At 38.3% G+C, this 20,392-nt stretch overlaps 1 protein-coding gene across 2 annotated transcripts in view; it reads left to right on the top strand.

The window, feature by feature from the left end:
- The window catches only part of LOC105927793 (seizure protein 6 homolog), a 141,812-nt gene that overhangs the window by 98,696 nt on the left and 22,724 nt on the right, over nt 1–20,392 (top strand). For both annotated transcript variants that reach the window (XM_012864730.3, XM_021317594.2), the window contains exons 5-8: nt 17,258–17,443; nt 18,498–18,666; nt 19,419–19,585; nt 19,663–19,857. In XM_012864730.3, coding sequence (XP_012720184.2) covers nt 17,258–17,443; nt 18,498–18,666; nt 19,419–19,585; nt 19,663–19,857 — 717 coding nt within the window. The remainder of the gene's footprint in view (nt 1–17,257; nt 17,444–18,497; nt 18,667–19,418; nt 19,586–19,662; nt 19,858–20,392) is intronic.

A 20,392-nucleotide genomic window follows, 5' to 3' on the forward strand; every position in this document is an offset into this window, starting at 1 on the left:
TAAAAAACAATACATTTAGTTTCCCTTTTTCATTTAAAAAAATTACTTCTAAAAACCATAACCCCTTCACACAAATGCATTTCTTCCTTCTTTTTCAATGGGTGTGCAGCTTTGGGTAAATAATGCACCTGCGTTGTTTTTCTTCACATCTGATACTGTGACAGGTAATCTAACCTCCAGCCAACCCAGGCTGCCAAGGATGCATAAGAGTCACATTTCCGAGATGTAATGCAAACTAGTGCAACAAATAATAGCCAATGATGTTCAGGATGCTGCAGTCTCACCTATCCATGTTTCTGTACTGCAAACGATATTTCATCTCAATCCGAGGTTTCAGAGGCAGGACGTGCAGGCCACAAAATTGTCACTTTCCTAAAATAATTGCTTAAGTGTTATTTATTTATTTATTGTCAAAAATTATTCCTTATGCATTACCATCCCTGTTCTATGATGGCCTATGTCAAGAGTGTGACTTAGGCCGTATTATTTTGCCTAAGTAAAACACTTAGGCAATAATGACTTAGGCCAGTACTTTAAGAGGGTGTCGATATGTTCATTCATGGTTTGATTTCTGTCAAACCATGGCTAAGGTCAGAAAATTTTTAAGTCTCAGATGGTCTAAAAGAACAATACAGTTCAATATCATCAGCATACAGATGATAAGAGACATTATTATAACGCTTCATGATCTGACATAAAATAACAAATATATACTAAAAAGAGAACTGGACCCTACATGGATCCTTGAAGTACCCCAAAAGACAAAATAATCATGTCAGAAAAAGCCAGATTTATGCAAACTGTAACATGTTCATATTCTATGAAATGTGAATTATGTGCTGTTCTTTGATCTCACTTTCTTAGTGAAATAAGTGCCCACTGGTGACTGCAGGTCTTGTTGTTCTAAAGGGAAACATAAAAAATACGATCTATCATGAGATTTCTTTATTCCTGCTTTGCTTGTTTGGACACAGGTAAATGTAGGAACACATTCAATAGATCATAAATATCTTATGTTAATACAAAATAATGTATGTTTACAATCAAGACGAATGAGCAAATATAAAGTAAAAAGCCCATTGGCAGCTTACAGCCAGGGCATTATCAGTGAGCAAAAAGGTGGAGTGCTCATAACGTTCAGTCCCAGTCCGATTGAATTTTAGAGTGAATCCTTAAAAGTGATCCAGTAGTATAATGACAAGTGTGCAAAGCATTTTACCAGACATAATGTTGCTTTGTTTTCAATCAATATAAATATGGTCTATGCATTCTCCATATCCCTCGCTTGCTTTTGCATCACATTGATCTTCTGTGCCTTTAACAATGTCTGTTTATCTTAGCAATAACATAAAGCGACCACCAATTACATGGCCCATCGATTTTAGCTCATGGGGGAAGCTGGTGTACAAAACATTCACTCCTCTACTTTAATAGGACATTTTGGTCAGTTAGAAAATGAAATAATGCATCAAGACATTGCTGCTGACATGAGATGAATAAGCCCCTCTCAGTTTTATGAATATTACTGTGTGGTCAGGCCAAATGATGACAGTGGCAGGTCATTACAGATTACAAGTTGTGTGTAGTGATGCAGAATAGCTATAGAAAGATGATGATGAATTGTAATTTACTGTAAACATCTAAAAAGAGGGAATCTTTAATGTGATCCAATAGGACAATGACAAATGTGTTGATGTCAAAAAACATGTATTATTTGACTATATAATATCACATGTGAAGGTGTGTTATTCAGCCTTACAACTCCAGCTTGCTTTTCCATTAGTCCCTTTAAATTACAGTGCCTTTCATACAAGGGAAGTGTTTCTCATTTCGTCATGTTACAACCAGAAATGTCATTGTGATTCATTGGGATTTCCTCACAAAATATAGAGCCATATTGTCAAGTAAAAGTATATTTTTTTGTTTAAAAAAATCTAAAATGTGGGGTATTTGTGTTCAGCCCCCTTTATTCTGGCACCACTAAATAAAATGCAACCAGTGGCATAATTAGTTGACATTGTTAACCTGTGTGTTTAATTTAATCTCAGTATGGAGTTGTTCTTTGAAGGAAAGCCTCGGGGTTTTAGAGAAGATCTCACACAGCACTGTGAAACCATCATCCGTGAAAACGAAATATTTGGAAAGTCAGTAAAGATTTAGCCATCCACCTAAACTAACAGGCCAAGTAAGAAGGGATTTAATTGGAGAACCAGCCAAGGGTCCCATGCTAATTCTGGAGGAGTTACGGAGATCCACAGCTCATGCTCTGGCTGGTATATTCCATGTTTTTTTTTTTTTTTTTTTTTTGAGTGATTTTGTAACACATGTCCACGGACAATAGATGTAAGATAGCTTTTGGCTAAATCAGGCAAATTTACTTTACTTGTTCGTTAACATGCATCATCCCCTTCAAATAATGAATAAAAAGATGGGAGAATCTGTTGACAGAAGATTTATTAGTCACATACTCTAAAAATATCAAGTTTGTTGAAGAGTAGCAAAATGTAAGTTGCTGTTGAATGTCCTAAGAAGTCCTGTTTGCAGTTAGCCATGTTAGCCATATAGGAGCCATTGTAAGCATGTGGAAAAATTTGCTCTGATCAGATGAGACGAAAACTCAACTTTTCAACCTTGCAAGGTCCCCTCTGTGTGTTGGAAAACTAATGCCATACGAACCCATTCATTAAATTATAATTATATTGAAAAGTTAATTTCTTTCAGCGACTCAATTCACTATGTGAAATATTATAAAGAGTAATTACACCAGACTGATGTTTTCAAGCTTTTATTTATGTTTGGTACGGCAATTTTCCACTTACTGCTAATGAAAACACGATCAGACCAATAAGAGAACCGTTTCAATACACAAATGTGTGCTCAATGAAAAATATTTATAGTACCTACTTTAAGGCTTGTCATTTTCAAAAGGGACTTTTGATCTGACAAACGAATCTCATCGGAACACATATTCTAATTTATTGAAGATGACTGTACATTACCCTGAACACACGATCCCCACAGCATCACGCTGTGGGCATTATTTTATTTACCAGGGAGAAGGAAGGTGATCAGAGTGGATAGGAAGAAAGATGCAGCTAAACACTCTCAAATCACTTTTATTACAAAACACTCCCTTCTAATATGGTCAGTTACATTTAGTGCAGTTTGAACTAATTAATTCAACAAACACATTTTAATTCAGTCCAGTTGTAACATAACCTATTTTGCTTAGTTTCAGTGAATTTTCTTTATATATAATCCTGAGCTGTATAAAGTTGTCTGCCAACAGAGATGCCAGCAGATGCCAACAAAGATGCCAACAGATTGCATTAAATCTACACATTGGTTTAACTTTCCACCTCCTGTTATTTTTACAGGAAGACGCCCCTAAAATGTCCACGGCCATCTGGCTTAACCGGCTGGGGGTAAAGAGAACAGGACAGAAAGACAGTACCCCACCAGGCCAAGGGTACTTGTTATGGGCAGGGAAAGCAAAACACACAAGTGAATATGATTAAACCTGCCACGAACTGTCAGCTGCACCGGTTCAGTTTGTGCAAACATAACAGTATTTATATTTATAAGATTGTTAATTACGCAACACTTTTCAGAGTGCAATTTAATTACCCTTTCTGCTGTAAATAGTCATTAAGTAACGACGTGTGTGTACCTAAGGGAATGAGAGATGTCAGGGCAAACACTCACTGAAATAGGAATTTACCATTTTAGTGAAGAAGGGAATATTAAAGGCATAATATTCTATAAATGGTTTCAACAACATTTGTTAGCGATTCGCCCCTTAAGTCTGGATAGCTTTAACCGGAGCCTCTCTGTATAAGTTTGGCATTTTAAATATTTCTTCAAAACAATAAAAGAAAACAACTTTTCACTGTATTCAGTGTTAACCCCCAAATAAATGTTTGCAAAAACACATAACAAACAACTATCTTATGATTTCTCCCTTTTCAACACTAAAATGTCTTCAAAGGTCCAGCTCCTCTGTAAATATCACTCCACTCTACAAAGCAGTAAATTACTGACTGGAATTAACTGCTCAGAGTTATGGTCTCCACTTATACATTCATTAAAACCTTACCTAAAGGAACAACAGGACACTATGTTGGCTTATGCACAATTGAGGCCAAAATTATGAGGCTCGGAAGGGCCTGTGATTTTGCAATACATTCTGGAATGCAGTCGGCATTTTCCACGGCAACAACCTTTGTTTACATGCTGATTTTGATGCCATGATGTGAGAGATCAAGGCACAAAGGGCTTGAAAAATAAACTGTACTAAAGAGAAATGCCATGGACAGTACCGAGATAAGCAAGACCCTGTTCCAAAGTTTCGGTTTGCTGGGATTGATCCATATGATGCCTGAAAAGGCTGAGCTTGTTTTCTATCTCATCAACGGAGTTAGTTTTCATCCTGTAGATTAATTCAGAAATGTTACATATTTAGGGGCTCATAGACAAAGTAAGTTTGGGTGGGTCCAGGATTTCTGAATGTTTCGTGTTAAAGACAAAATTGTTGTCATTTCAGAGGTAAACAACACACCTTCACCTCATAGGGCTCCTTCTCTCTTCTGGTGACATCCTGAGCCTGACATCCACTTCACATTTATGTTCGAAATATTTAGAGTCTTAGTGGTTAATTTATTTATAAAGAAGGGCATTTTCACAAAGGGTCTCCTTTACTTTCACTTCGTTGGCTACTGGCTAGGCTAGTGCTGGAGGCCTGCTAAAAGCTCTGTGTAAAACAGCATAGCAAACTTTGAATACCACAGGTGATGTGCCCATTGTTACCCTTAAAATGACTTAGTTATGATGGAATATCACAGATAACGTCCAAGGAGTGAGGACAATTTATGATATAAAGGCTAAATGTATCTCCTATGTGTGGAGGAAACAAAGGAGCTCCTTTACTTACTTTGTTTGTTTGTTGACCTCAGACAGCTAGGCTAGCAGTAGCAGCCAGCTAAACGCTCTGTGTAAAACATCATAACAAGCACACACACACACACACACACACACACACACACACACACACACACACACACACACACACATATCGAGGTATGGCTTTTGAATGTGAGGTTTAGTTATCTAATTGCTGCTTTCCAGGGTCCATTCGGTGTCTATATATTAGTTTAGAGATCTAAGCTGCTTGGCTGTGACTTGGGAAAAGTGAAAAATGTAATCTGATTGTTCTTTTTCCTGGCGAGTGTGAAAGATTGTAACAATTAATGACACAGCATCTTTTACACCGTGTTTTTGACTTTTTAAAAACAATAAAACAGAAAATAAAGATTGCGTTATAAATGAAAGCGGTGTAAACAAAAAGAAGCCTATTTCCCAATGCCCAATTCTCCCACAATGCAGTGCGGTTGTTATGTCACCCTTTTCAAGCCTCATTTTGACCCCTGCCAGCTTAAGACTTGAAATATCATGTATTCTACCAAGATGGCTTTTTTTCCACATAGCAAATGAAACTGGCATTTCTCGAAAGCAAAGTAAACAATGTAGAACAATTGGCAATTCTGGAAAGAAAAATGTTTACATTTTATTGAAAAATTGTTTGTATTTATAAGAAAAATACTTAATTGAAGCCCTTCTTAAAATTTCTGACCAGATTTTTTCCCCACATTTTTTTCTTGGTATTTCTCAAAATCTCTGAAGTTACAAGGCCTCTGTGCTTGCACCATAATCTTTAGATGCCCTCACAGATTTTCTGTCAGAGTCAAGTTGACACTCTGGCTAGGTCACTTCTAAGGTTAATTTTACTTCCAGTCAGAAGACAAATTCTGGTAACATTGAACATTAAAATTACTTTAAATCTAAATATGTCAGTGATGTGAAGACCTGTGGGAAGATTTTGGCAAAGACACCATCCGTGTCCCCCTGTAGTTAATCTCTTTTCTGCTATTCTGTTCAGACAATATATCCAACATTGCTCATAACATGTTCTCCAATCCTCAGTGACACACTTAAAATGATTGAGAGTCACAGCTAAAATACATGTTTTATTTATACATAATAAACACAAACATATTAAATCACACTACAGAGAGTTATGAAAGTGGAACAATAATAAATAAAACATCAACTCCAGCAAATAATTTGGTTCTGAAGAAAAATCCCTACATCTTGCTCTTAAGATCTTAAGCTCTAAATCTAATTACTAAGAAGTTCTTAGATTTTCCAGGACGGCAACATAGACAATAAAAAAAAAGGATTCATGTTGGTGACACAAATTCAGTTATAATGATAATAAAAAGCAATCGGCAATTTCATGATGAAAAAAAAAATCCCGTTGTAGATAAAAGAGTTTGTCTTTCTCTGCTTCGTAAGCAGAATATCACCTTGTCCTTTAGAATGGGTTGTGAGTAATGTGACCGGACAAGCGTGGAAAAGGAGACAGAACCATGGAGAGGTTCTTCTCAGCTCAAGGTAATTAATATCTTCTACAGCGTTAGCTATTTCTGTGATGACAGACTGATGGATGCCTCTATTACATCAGCAGTGTGCCTGACACTTGGAACATGATTTAAGATACGTTTTATGTTTAATGCAAAGACAGTAGGAAGTACGGGTGTGGAATAAAGGAGGAGGAGCAACTTTCAGCATGGTCCCTCACCACTAGCTTTTACATACAGTGAATGTAAGTGCTGTGTATATAGTTTGTGCATTTCGTCTCAAGGCCAATACAATGCTACGCGTTTCCTATAGTTATTGTCCCCACAAAAACAATGTCTGATAATAAATATTTGCCTGGACAGCTCAATGATGTCACCCTTTGCTGCACTTCTCCAACAGTGATGCCTGAAGATTTTGTATCCTCCCTGCCATTCTGCTCACTGTGTATGTTGGCAGGTTAAACACACATCTGGATTTGTTTGTCACAGCTTTAGTTGTTTTGAACCTTTTATTTGTTCCTCTGACTATATATATGGACAAGAGTAGCTTACTTCCTTATTTATTAAAGTATCAACACACAGTGCAAATAATTGAATCCCATCTACTCTAGTCTTTTCGAAGAGTGGCTAGAGAAATTGCGTCACAGTCATTAGTTATTCTATTCATGTTAAAAGAGCAATGATTAAATTACAATTGTTATTTAATTTTTTTAGGTGTAAGACTTTTCTTTTCTTACTTAACCTGATAAAATAACTTTTCGCAAACAGGCATTGTCGCCTGTTTTGATTGTGGACTTTTTGATTGTTGGTGTATAACAAACAGGAGGAATAGGGTGAATAATAATCCCCACTCACTCAGTTAAAGTAAGTCAACAATAAACAATAAAAATAAATAAACACATTTTTATCTTCTGAACAAGTTAACTTTAAAAAAAAAAAAAAACGTGTGTTTGTGTGTGCGTGTATAATGCATTTACAGTACATTTCTGTTTTCCTGTGAAATTATATTTTTGTACTGAAGAAATGTACCACGACAGCATAATGTTGCCACCACAATGTTATACTCTGAGGATAGTGTTAGATGTTTTTTTTTTTTCTCTTTCTTTTTGTCTGTTGAATTCTTGCTTGGCAAAAATATTTTTGCGAGCATAACAGTGGGTTGAATATAAAGGGAAATTTGCTATTTTAAGGAGGGCATTTATTAATTGGAATACAATAATTCAAAACAACACTTTTTATATAGGCTGATATAACCTGGTAAGCTAATTAAAAATTTTGTCTAAATATTTTGAATAAATAAGTGTATATACATCTTCACAAGTGCAGTGAAATTGTGCAAGCATTTTTACCTGAATTAGAAGCTGCAATGACAACTACTGTGGTCACAGCACTGCCACTAATGGCATGTAATTCACTATTTACCAAGGCTCCTTAGGAGCATTGACTGAATTTCGCCTTTAGTTCAAAGTTATCTCTCCTTAATAGCCTTAATTGAATAAACGACCATTAAAATGGAGGATTTTACCCAACCAACGTAAATATCAATAGGCCACATCAGGGCCAAGCTATGGTTTGACTTTCTACAACTGAATCGCTTTCCCAGAGACAACACCATCGATCGTTCTGTAAAAGGCAATGCCTTGATACACAGCCATGGACATGAGCCATGGACACAATGACAGTCACCCCCTCCCACACATCGCTTCCTAAAGGATTGCTGCTAAATCAGTTTATCACAACAGTTGCTGACAAGACATGACTAGTCATTGGAACAGCACATTTTCCCCTGACAACACATTTTACTTTAAATGTCCATGTAACAGAAAATGAATGATACTCTCCAAATAAACTTCCATTAAATAATAATGCCAATCTACACAACATTCATGCTTTGTTTTGTTTTCGTCACCCCATTTCATTATCTCCTGCCCTCACCTTGGCCAATTTGTTCCAATTCCAGCTCCTTACATGATGGGATTCATTTAGGCAACACACACACGTACACACACACGTACACACACACACATTTTTATTTGTTTGTCCAAATTTATTAGGTAACTCACTATTACCACCTTTCTCGTCTCAACAATTCCACCCTATTTCCACAGCATTTGTCCATTACTGGTTGAAGAGGAGCATTCTCAATTTTAGGTACTTAGGCAAATGAAAGGTGCATGCAGCAGAAAAAAAAACAACTCATTTGACAAAAGTGTGAGTGAACGACAAATACAGTTTTTGTTTTTTTTTTGTTTTTCCTGGGTCCTGTCTTTGACTGATTTCCAATTTTTGATTATCCGGAGCCAGTGAAAGTAACAATCGATTATTAAACACTCATTTGGGGTTTTGTTTTAGTTGACGGCACTGCAATTCTTTTTTTTTTCTCAAAAAGTCACATTCCATTGCCAATAGATGTACAAGGGAATGAAAAAAGTCAACTCGTAAAAATATATTGAAACATCTTTCTATTTTTAGAACTGTGCTATTTAAATCAGAGCTGCTTTGGGCTATTTTCTTCACTGCTCTTATCTTTTTATAGGCACAGATGTGAACACAGTGTTAAACTTACTGTCATTATTTTTGGTTTAAAAGCAGAGCTTGTGACTATGGCACTGTTCTGGTGGTTAGCACTCCTTATACCCACATATGACTAATATTCAACACTCTTATTCCTGTTACAAACACTGTCCTCAGAATGAAAATACATGCATGCTACATTAAAAACACTGTGGCGTTATTTATTTAACACAAATAATAGGTATTGGGGCAAGGATTTGGTAGTTTCAACCAAACGGGCTGTCAGAAACTGGCAGAAATAGTGACTTGTGTTTGAGACTCCAACTTAGACTTTTCCCCTCAAGACTTGAGACTTGGGTGGTCACACAGTTGTTAGTAATCTTACCTCACAGCAAGAAGGTCCTGGGTTTAAATTGCGACTGCTGCCTTTCTGTGAGGAGTTTGCATCTTCACTTCAGCTTCCTCCCACAATCTAAAAACATACATGTCAGGTTAATTGGCCATCCTAAATTACCCTCAGGGTAATTGTGGATAAGTGTGTGGGTGTATAGTTATTTTCCTTTTTGTCTTTGTTACGTACTAGTGACCTCTCCAGAGTTGACTCTGCCTCTAACCTCCTGACTGGCAAGAAATAGAATCAGAATAATATTTATTCAGCCGTGATTTTCTGCACAATCAAGAAATCTGACTTTGGTTACAGCACTCAGAGCATACAAACATTTGGTATACATATATGTTTTGGGGCTTTTTTTGTTTGTATTTTTGAGTGTTTTTTTAATCTAAAGAAAGAAAAAGGGAGGTTGTGAGTTATGAAAGTGCAACATACTTATTTTGGTTCACAGCAGTGTAGCTCACTACTCAGACAGTAAAGTGTTCATTGTGTTCATCAGAGAGACAGCCTTGGGGAGCGAACTCGTTTTTGTAAATAGTGCTGTAACACCTACTTCAGAGTAAACGTCTACACAGTTTATCTCCTGACCCCAGACCTGTACGAGTTCTGGATAGAGAGAAATTCAGCCACGAACATACTTCCTGGTGGACCTAATTGTTTGTTGCAGTCTGGACATATCCTGTTTTGTGGATGAGCAAAGCCACACGTTGATGGACGGACATAGCATTGATGATAGCATTGCAGAACATAGCTAGCAGCTCCTGTGGAAAGTTGTACTACTTGAGTTATTGTAGGAAGCAGAGTCTCTGCTGGACAGTCTTCTGAACAGTGTCTATGTGTGAGATCCCAAAAAAGGGTGCTTCCTAGTAACTGGTTGTGAGTTCCCAATAGTGATCCACAATAGACACAGTATTGGGAGGATGGAGAGAGGACGCAGTGCGGGGGAGGTTCTTGAGGTGCACCGTCACCTACACAGTCTTGAGCGGGTTAAGTTTAAGCGCTGGTACTGATGGTTCTTGAGCAGAAGAAGATCCTCCTCAGCCTCACCTGTTGCTGCTTGTCAGTCAAGCAGCTGGTGACCCACTGATAGGTGGAGGCCGGTGCTGTGAAAAGCGTGAGCTTCTGGGTTGTGGGTGTTGAAGGCAGGGCTGAAAATCACAAACAGGATCCTGGTCGAGGTGACCAGGAGGAAGTGTACCTGTTTTGCCCAGTAAGCAAACTGCAGGGAGCAGGCAGGGGGCCTGTGATGTCCTTCAGATGCTTCGTCAGTCACTCAAAAGATTCCATGACCACAGATGTAAGAGCAAAAGTTCTGTAGTCATTTAACCCCATGGTGGTGTATTTATCGGGGACCGAGATGACGATTTAGTATTTGAAGCAGGAGGGAGCCTCACACAGCTCAAGAGACTTGTTGAGGATCTGAATGAAGATCGGAGCCAGATGTTCAGTGCAATGTTTCAGGGAGGAGATAGAAACACCATCAGATTCTGGACTTTTCTACACTTCTGACCCTAGAAGACTTTTTTTATCTTTAGTTCAGGTAGGAGGGTTTGAAGGGAGAGGGTAGTAGGGTTGTTGGTGGGGTGCAGATAGTCGTTTTGTGTGGGAGTGAGGAAACAAGCTCCCATATCTTCTAATGCTTCTCAATGTCCTCCAGACTAAAGCAAGGTCATTAGATGAGAACCTACATTTTATTTTCTTACTGTATTTTCTCATGGCTACTCTGATCTCCTTGTTGAGATTGTCATTTGCCTTGTTATACACAAGCCAGAATAAATGAGGAGAACTATCTCATAAAAAGGTTTGCAGTTTGTAAAAAAAAATAAATAAATAAATAAATACTCTAAGTGAGGACTATGCCTTCTGCAACACGGTGACATCAGAACACCAACCTTTGTTTATATAAAAGCAGATTCCACCTCCTCTCTTTTTTTCCTGGAGCTCTGCACTGCAGTCTGCTCCAAACAGCTGGAAGCCACGTCTCTGTGGTGTGCAGTCCAGGACACATTCTCCGAGCCATGTTTCAGTGAAACAGCTGCAGGTCCGCGGAAGTCCGAGTTTTTTTGTGCTGAGAAGGAGCAGCTCGTCTGTTTTGTTAACGAGGGAGTGAACTTTTGCCAGGTAGACGGACAGGAGCTGAGCATGCAGTCCCAACTGTCAGAGCTTGACCAGCGTGGCTGCTCGTTTTCCCCTTCTGCATCTCCAACAAAACCTGAGATAGCTGCTGCCGCTTCAACTAGGATCTCAGATAAAACTCTCTGGTTGGGTGAAAGCTGGAGAAAAACCCTCCAGAGAGGACTCCCTGATGCTTGGTAGATGTTTTCTAGTAAAAGTGACTGTTGTACAGCAGCAAATTATAGTGGAAATACACATTAAAATACAAATTAAGAATGAGCGTTGTACCATGGCGGCCTTCTATTAACCCATTTTGCTGATATAATACAATAACCCAAATGGGGTTGTTGTTAGTCCAGATGTCTTTAGAACACCTGAACCGGAAATTATGAATTTACCTTGACTGCTTGCTTGGATATTTATTGTCATAACTGTGTACTTTTGACCGATTTAGGGTGTACCTTCTGCTTGATAACTGCTGGTATTAGCTCCAGCCCTGCAATGACCCTGAACAGGATTAGGTAGGCTACAGAAAATTAGTGCAGCACTTTGTCAGCAGTGTTTGGCTTTTTTATCTACATTTCCACCAGCAAAATACATAATGTAATAACATAATGCATTTTTTTTTACAATTGGTTAGCTGCAATATTAAATAATATTCAGTAGGTTTTCATAAGACAATATTTGAATATTTAATTTCTCATACATGTCCCAATGTTGATTAGGTGATGTAAAAGATTTGCACTTTGCCCTCTGTAAGATGTAAAATTAGGTCTAAAATTCATGTATACTTGTTGAGCTATACACTTTAGTGTATATGTGTGTGTGTCTTCTCCTCAACTCTTGAACAAGACCAAAAAAAAAAGAAAAAACAGACATCAACTCCACATCTGTTTCCTGTGGCTCTACAGCACCAGCAGCTAATCTTCCTGGCTGCCTGCACCGTGGATCTATTATTTCTAATGGCAAAACAATCAGGTTTTATGGCCCAGCACCACATCTACTGGAATGGAAGCAGCACGTAATTTAATACTTCAGGAATTGGCTGCACGATTTTTGCCTCTGGCTCCCCCGTCGTATGCTCAATAGGGATTTAAATGCTGCTATGATAATGGCAATAACTAGGTTCATTGGAGCTAGTGATAAACTATGAATGGAATGGATGACCCAAGGGCAGAGTGTTTTGTCCCTGTGGCTCACTGATTTACTGCGAAGCAAGACCTTGTTTCATAAGAAACCAGTGGCTTGCTCAAAAGAAACACACAAGTCAGTAGTTTCAGAAACCTTTATGGCCATTAAGCATTTTGGGCTGTTTTCCTCTATGTTTTACTTCGGAAACTGATAAAATGACATTTTTGAATAGGCAATTTTGTTTCAACCTAATGGCATAGAAGATAATTTTCCTCTACAAATGACTGGTTGAAGTGAAAACACTTTAAAACCACCCTACTGAGCTGTTCCAAATTTTTGGGCAGTTTAACCTTCCCTTGCCCCACATCTTTGCGTGCAACACATTTTCACCTGAGAGTGTCAGACTGTATGGTTACATAAAACCCAATGGCCCTTTCTTGCTAAAACTGCAGTAGCTCTAGAGAAGTGGTAGGATAAGTCTGAAAAGGAAACTAAAGGATTTATTTGTGAACACATAAAACCATTATTGGCTTGTGAATTGGTGGGTGAAAGGTTAAAGTTAAAAATTTTTTTCTCTCGAGTGTCGTTCTTTCCGGTTATTTTTCTATTTGTCATTAACTTTGGATCTACTCCACATTTTGTAATGTTGAGGCATGAGAACTACTTGATTGACCAAAGAACCAGTACAATGGTAAGTGTTGATGGACTGAAGTGTGATAGATTTTAATCTTGCAAGCTTTCTACTAACCTGTCTTTCACAAAGACATGATTTGTGGAGTGTATGACTTAATTGCTGTCAACAGATTCTCCCACCTGAGTAGTGGATCTCTGCAGCTCCTCCAGAGTTACCTCTGGGTTTTTGGTTCCCTCTCTGATTGGGCTCCTTTTGTCCAGTTGGCTACAGTGGATATTATTTAGGAGTATCAGAAGGTCTGAATACAATACCAGAACACATTTTCAGATTTTAATTTATGAACATTATGAATTTCATAGTTTTTGAAATATGCCAATGATAATTTTTTAAGTTACAATTATTGCTTCAGAAACATACCTATCGGAGCAGATAAAGAAAATAAACATTAAAATCTAATTATTGCTTTAACACCTCTGATATTATACTTGGCAAAATGTGACTATCCAAAGATCTATCTAGTGCGAAAATATAAGATTATAGTTAACAACATTTACTGGAAGAAGTCAATTCATGGCCATCTCTAGCATTTTTCCTTTAGAATAACAAGGAGTACATTGGAGGACCAATTTCTAATCATGGCAAGTCAAATGTATGGTCCAATTGCTGCCCAGAAGCAGGTTACAACTAGCAATTTAACTGCCCATCTTCACTACACATTATTTACTTCTGACACTGTGCAGATTTGGACTTCCTTCAAACCTTCTGCAAGATTTTGCAGCCTCAATACCTGTATGAGCATAAATTTCAGTCATCTATATTTTGTGCTTGTGCATGGCCTGAATTAAGTTTTGTAACCTTGCAAAATAAAAAAGCCCAGAAGTTTTGCTTTGTGATGCACAAAGCAGAGGTTATAAAGCATTTAGCTTTTTTTTTTTTTTTTTTTTTTCACAGCTACACATTCTTATTCACAATCACAAAATGTGTGTACTATTACTTTTCACCACAAACACATTCCTATCTATTAGGGTTGTCAGGAAAGTAAAATTTCAAACTTGATACCGATGCCATGAAAAACACTCAATATCATTCTTTGTATTTAAGAGCAAAACATATGATCATTTAAATCATGGCAATATTTTGACATCCTAATTAGGGCAATACTTATTAAAATGGGACAAATCAGCCCCAATTTAGAAAAAACAACAACATATAATTCAAAGTGTCAATCCCCCGGCTGGCAAAACAGCAGACAAGATAACATTCAGGATAAGTGTTAATATCCTATAAGTATCTACCTTTGTTTTGGTGTTGCAGACATTTCATTATATTATATTTGCTTATCTTTCGCGTGCCACTAGCCATGTTTCAGTCCAATTGTCATGCAAGTTTTGAGCAAACTTTCAAAATGTTGCAAAAAAGAATAAAGAGAAGAATATGCAAATTAGGCTTGTTTCCATTTAACTAGGCTATGCAAAGCACAATGTTGTCAGAAGTTCTTCTTTTCAGGAATGCGTTGCTATCGGACATGTTGTTCTGTCATGTCAACTAGTACAGGGAATGTTACATGCTGACCAGAGACATTTAGAAAGAAATGCAATTTTTTAAAAAATATTCTTTTTCCGGGTTTTCACAGCATTAGTGGCTCATTTTTCACAAAGTAGGCTGACAGAAAGGGGGATTTGAAAGAGGGGGGGAAGACATTCGGTAAAGGATCTTAGGTAGGAATTTAAACCGGGTCAGCCGCATCGAGGACCAAGGCCTCCGTTTATGGGTCATGATCGCTACCCCTGCGCCATCGGAGCACGCCCAAGAAATGCAATTCTGTATGTGTTATGGAAATATCCGGGAAGACGCTGACAGCGGAAACAGTATATCAGTCATGTGAGGTAGATGTTCGCTACGTCAGAACTTATCCGGCACGTGGCTCCATCTACTGTTTTTTGCATTAACTCTTTTTTTTTTTCCGCAAAAGCCAAAAACCACCTCATGTGAGCGTAAAAACATTTTTGTAAAATTGAGGACGTTATTATAAATTTTTGTGTTTCCATCAACCTTTTCTAATGTGATACTGCAAACTGGGCATGATAAATGTCCATGGAAACACGGGTACTGTGGGCTTCCATTTGCATGTGAATTTGCTGTTGATACAAATACATTTTACCACTCAGGGACAAATAAAGAATCCTTCTATATTCAAATTAATTGTGTTCGAAAACAAACACGGATCTGGCGCATGCAGGATATATATTTTTGCAGTGAAGGCAAGGATCGGGTCTTTGGAAATGCACTCAGTAGCATTATTATTTTTCAAAATAATATCTCTGTATTTTGGGTAATTGTACTTATTTTCGCTGGTGGTTAGTTGCAGCAGCTGGTAGGTAGCTTTGGGTTTCTACTTATTTCTGCTCTAATTGTAAGATTGTGCCTGTATCCACACTAAGACTGAAAAAAAAAAAACTGTTCTAAAGTCCCTACGTTGGGTCCCTGTATCTAAGAGAAATATATTGAAATTAAAAGCATGTATTCCCATTTATGAATCACTGAAAGATTTGTTGACATCGTATCAACCTTTCACACTGCTCGAATCTTCTCGTTCAAGTCTACGGTACTCCGCATCCCCAAAATCACAAACACTCATGGAGAAGCACAACTCAGGAGTTATGCTTCACTTATTTGGAACAAACTTGCTGAAAACTGCAAAAAGGCTTAAACAGTGGGTTCTTTTATTTGAAAGTTAAAACTCTATTTTTGTAGAGTTACCTTTGACTGTTAGATTTAAACTATTAACAGAACTTTCATACATTTCAGGCTGTAGTCCAACTTTTCTTTCTTCCTTTTATCATGCCACAGCAATGCACTTCTTTTTATTGTTTTCACCATGTAAAGCACTGAGTTGCCTTGTCGCTGAAATGGGCTATACATATAAATTCTCCTTGCCTTGCCTCGGCTGGTCTGGTTCTAGTTCTAAAGCAGTTTCTGTTTCATGTGGCCTTCATGGTCCCTTTGTTATTGTGGTGCCAGCCATGGTGGATCCAATTATACTGCTATTTTTGTTGTTCACACAATTCAAGAAGTTAAAAAGTTTTAGTGTGGTCATTAAAGTGCCTGCACTAATGAGGTAGAACAGTGTGGTTATTAGACAGGAGGAGAAGGTTGTTTAATAGCTTCCATTAAAGACTTGCCTAGCTTATTTCATTATCTATGCTAACTTCATCCCATTTTACACTATTTATTTAAAAACAGGGACAGGGTAACAATGCAAACCGACTCCAGGAACATTGATCTTACCTCTCACAGCAATCAACCCTCTTGGACAGATGCTACATAGGCTATTCTTCCTCCCACTATCATGTTACAGAGCCTCTGGGATGTTCAGCTTATCAGCAGCAGCTCCATTTGTCAACATATTTGCAATACCATGAATCACACAGGGCTCCAAACATCTCTCTGTAAATTTGCATATTGCATTTATTGGTTAATTACAAGTGACAGATGGAGGCAAGAAAGAGAACTAATGGTTGGTTTTCAGACCAACTCTATTTGTGCGAATACTGTGTTTGACAAGGACTGAGACCGTTTGGCTTAAACATTGTGTTTGATTTGATTGAAGAAATGATGGGCAACAAAAGTCCGCTGCCCTTCCATGTACAAATATTTAACAGTGATAAACAATGATTTAGAGGGGGATGCGACATGGTGAGCACATAGAAAATACACATGCAAGATTGCAGTGATGATATTTTCTTGAAATTATAGGACGGTTTCTAAAAAAAAAAAAAAAATTAAGCTATAAAATGAAAACAATTTAAATGACATAATGGGTAGATTATGTCACCATGACAAAAGAAAAGATAAAAAAGTCTCTGTTATGTCACCAACAGAGAGATTTTGGTCTGTCTGTCTATCTGTTCTTGCCTATGGTACTACTGATGCAAAAACTATCGCTGCCAAGCTTCATGCAGAACCCAAGCCTGTTCGACTAATTCATAGAACAGCGATTAAAGAAGCCTTCATTTTTTTTCTGCTTTCTTTCTGTCTGTTTTTTCTTCTTTCCAGCGTTTGTGCTCAGCTGCGCTTTCCCCAAAGAACCTGCGGGCGGAGAGGTTTCGGTGACACATCTGCATGCTGGTGGAGAGGCCTATTTTAGTTGTTTCACTGGATACAAGTTACAAGGTCCCAAAATGCTCACATGCCGCAATGCAACCACACCTTACTGGAGCGGGAAAGAGCCACAATGCGTAGGTAAGACAACCAGTTCCTTTGCTGGGTATATTCAGGTGAATCCTTCAAGTTGGCATTGCCAGATGTGATGTTCATATATTATGAGCACCAAGATTGAATTAATTATGTATAATGATGTAATCACTTTTAGGCAATTAGGAAATAAGCTTGAATGTTGGTTTGGGTAGCCTTTTTTTCTCTTAATAAATAAAGTCATCATTTGAAAACTTAATTTTGTTTTTATGCAGGTTTTTTTTTTTTGTCTCATATTAAAAACTGTTATGAAAAAGGTCTGGCAAAAACAGAAGCGACGTGTAATACTTTTTTATGGCACTGAAATATCTGTAACTGCCCCGCAGCCACTTCCTAGTAAACTGTACATGAATGATATACGTCTATAACTTAAGAGATCCTTTGTGTGATTTGGTTTGATTTTGGTACTGAAATTAAACCAACCTGCATTACATTTTTTTTACAAAATAATTTCAAATCAAAACAAACATGTTGTTAAGAAGAAAATGCCCACCAGTTTTAACAATTGAAATCAAGAACAAAAAGGAGCTATCGAAAACAAACTAAGTCAGCTGCCTTTTTTTTTTCCTCCAGCCTTCCTGAAGAAAACTGGTAATTTTGATTAATGAACGCTTTCGCTAGATTGTCTCCCACTGAGTTGATTTGAGAGGCCTACTGTGCGGAGGGAGCTATTCTTTGGAGACGGGGCAAAACAAAGCCGTCGGACCTGGCTGCCTTGATTAGAACATGTGGCTGTCAGTCTCCTGCTTCCAAAGGCTCATCTTCCTGTTTCGGCCTTTCACATCGCCTGCCTGCCTGCAGCTGCTCTTGGCTGATAGCGTTACCGCTGCCATTTTGCCGCGTTAAGACACTCTTAGACCCAGGAGAGCTGCCTGGCGTTGCACCGCCACAGTCCATTGGATATTGATGCAATCTTTGCACAGACAGTGACTTTTCTCTGAAATCCCCCTTTCCATGGTTTCATTACATTTCTCATCTAGCTTTTACCCTCTAACTCTTTATCCTCTCGCTCCCTTCTCCTGCTCGGTTTCTTCTCATATAGCGTCCTGTGGGGGGATGATAAAGAATGCCACCTATGGTCGTATCGTCTCTCCCGGTTTCCCTGGTAACTACAGCAACAACCTGACCTGCCACTGGGTACTGGAAGCCCCCGAAGGCCACAGGTTTCACATTCACTTCGAGAAGGTGGCTTTGGCAGAGGATGATGACAGGTGGGCTATAAAAAACAAAAACACACACAAAAAAAACCTCAGAAAATGACCTATTGATTAAGGGTTAAGATTAGCTTCCAGAAGGAACGCCCTGATCCATCAAGAAAGAAACTCAACTAGTCCTATAAGAGCCTACTATCTAATCTAAACCTTTGCTAAAGGTTCCTTTAGGCCTTATCGGTTGCAAAGTTGAGACTAAATGACCACAATTGTTTGTACTCTGCATCACACTGATTAAGATTAAGATCTGCGGAATTTACGGGCCAAGTTAACACATTCAACTTGCTGTTGTGTTTTGCTTAAGCTTACTAATGGCTGATAGTATCGAGCCCTAAACTCCCCCATCTGAATGACATTATCCATGTGAGGAGAGCATTACATTCTCAAGGGTCATTAATGACCAAAGTCTTTAGAGTAATAAATGAATTTGGAAGCACATATTGTCACTACAATCCTTTAAAAGCCTTCTTTAAATCCAGTGAATTGAGGAGACTGATGTAGCATGAAATGGGGGACAGCGGATTCATTATATTTTCAATTGAATCTACTGATCCACGTGGCTACCGTCAGGCATGGTCATTCACCTCATTACAAGAGCGATCTAGGATATTAACACAGAGTCGTTACTACCGCAACTAGAGGTGTAAGCTGCTCTCGTGGCGACTTAAAACTTTTTGTTTTTAACTTGTTCCTTCACCTTTCAAGTCTAGTTCACGAGACCGTTTTGTTCTCTGTTGTGCGCTTCTGTACAGGTTGTTAATAAAAAACGGCAACAACATTGACTCGCCCCCTGTGTATGACTCTTATGAAGTGGAATACTTGCCAAATGAGGGCGTGCTCAGTACCGGCCGCTACTTGTTTGTGGAGTTCACCACAGATGGGACGATGACGTCCACCGGCGCGGCCATCAGATACGAAGGCAAGCAGACTGCTCATTGATTCATTTTGTACGCGCCATGTCACGCGTCCCTAACTCTATTTACTTTGTTTACGCAGCCTTTGCCAAAGGGATGTGCTATGAGCCATTTGTAAAGTATGGCAACTTCAGCAGCAGCGACTCCACCTACAGCATGGGAGCAGTGGTGGAATTCTCATGTAATCCTGGTTACACATTGGAGCAAGGTTCTGTAGTGATTGAGTGTGTGGATGCTCAAAACCCACAGTGGAATGAGACTGAGCCTGCCTGTAGGGGTAAGTGAACAGATTAACCCATCCTAGCCCTACACCCTGATCACATGGCCTTCTTCTGTATGTGTAGTCTTCATACATGGGAATAGGGCTCACACTTCCCTTGTGTTACCCATATATCCATAAACTTATTTCCACCTCCATCATTTGGCACTTAATACAAGTAGCTGTGAAAGCATTCCAAAGTAAAAAAAAAAGTGGTTACTTTCAGAAGTTATCATGATGTAATTTGTCACAACACTAACATGTCCATTTATGGCACGCAAGGATGCTATATAGTATACTGTATGATACAGTAAGTACTTTAGGGACATAAAGGGAAAATAGTTACAAACATATTACACAGGAAACAACTATATACATTCCAAAGGTTTTTGTGCTTGTGGTCATAATTGTTGAAAAAGGCTAAATGGTCGTGCCAATTAAAACATTCATTATACCACAAATATTATTATACCAAAAATAAGGCATTATATTTGGTTGTCAAAAGTAAAACACTTTCAACCCAGAAACGCAAACCAGGTGCAATTTTCACAGA

The sequence above is a fragment of the Fundulus heteroclitus genome, chromosome 11 (genome assembly GCF_011125445.2).
Source record: "Fundulus heteroclitus isolate FHET01 chromosome 11, MU-UCD_Fhet_4.1, whole genome shotgun sequence".
NCBI lineage: Eukaryota > Metazoa > Chordata > Actinopteri > Cyprinodontiformes > Fundulidae > Fundulus > Fundulus heteroclitus.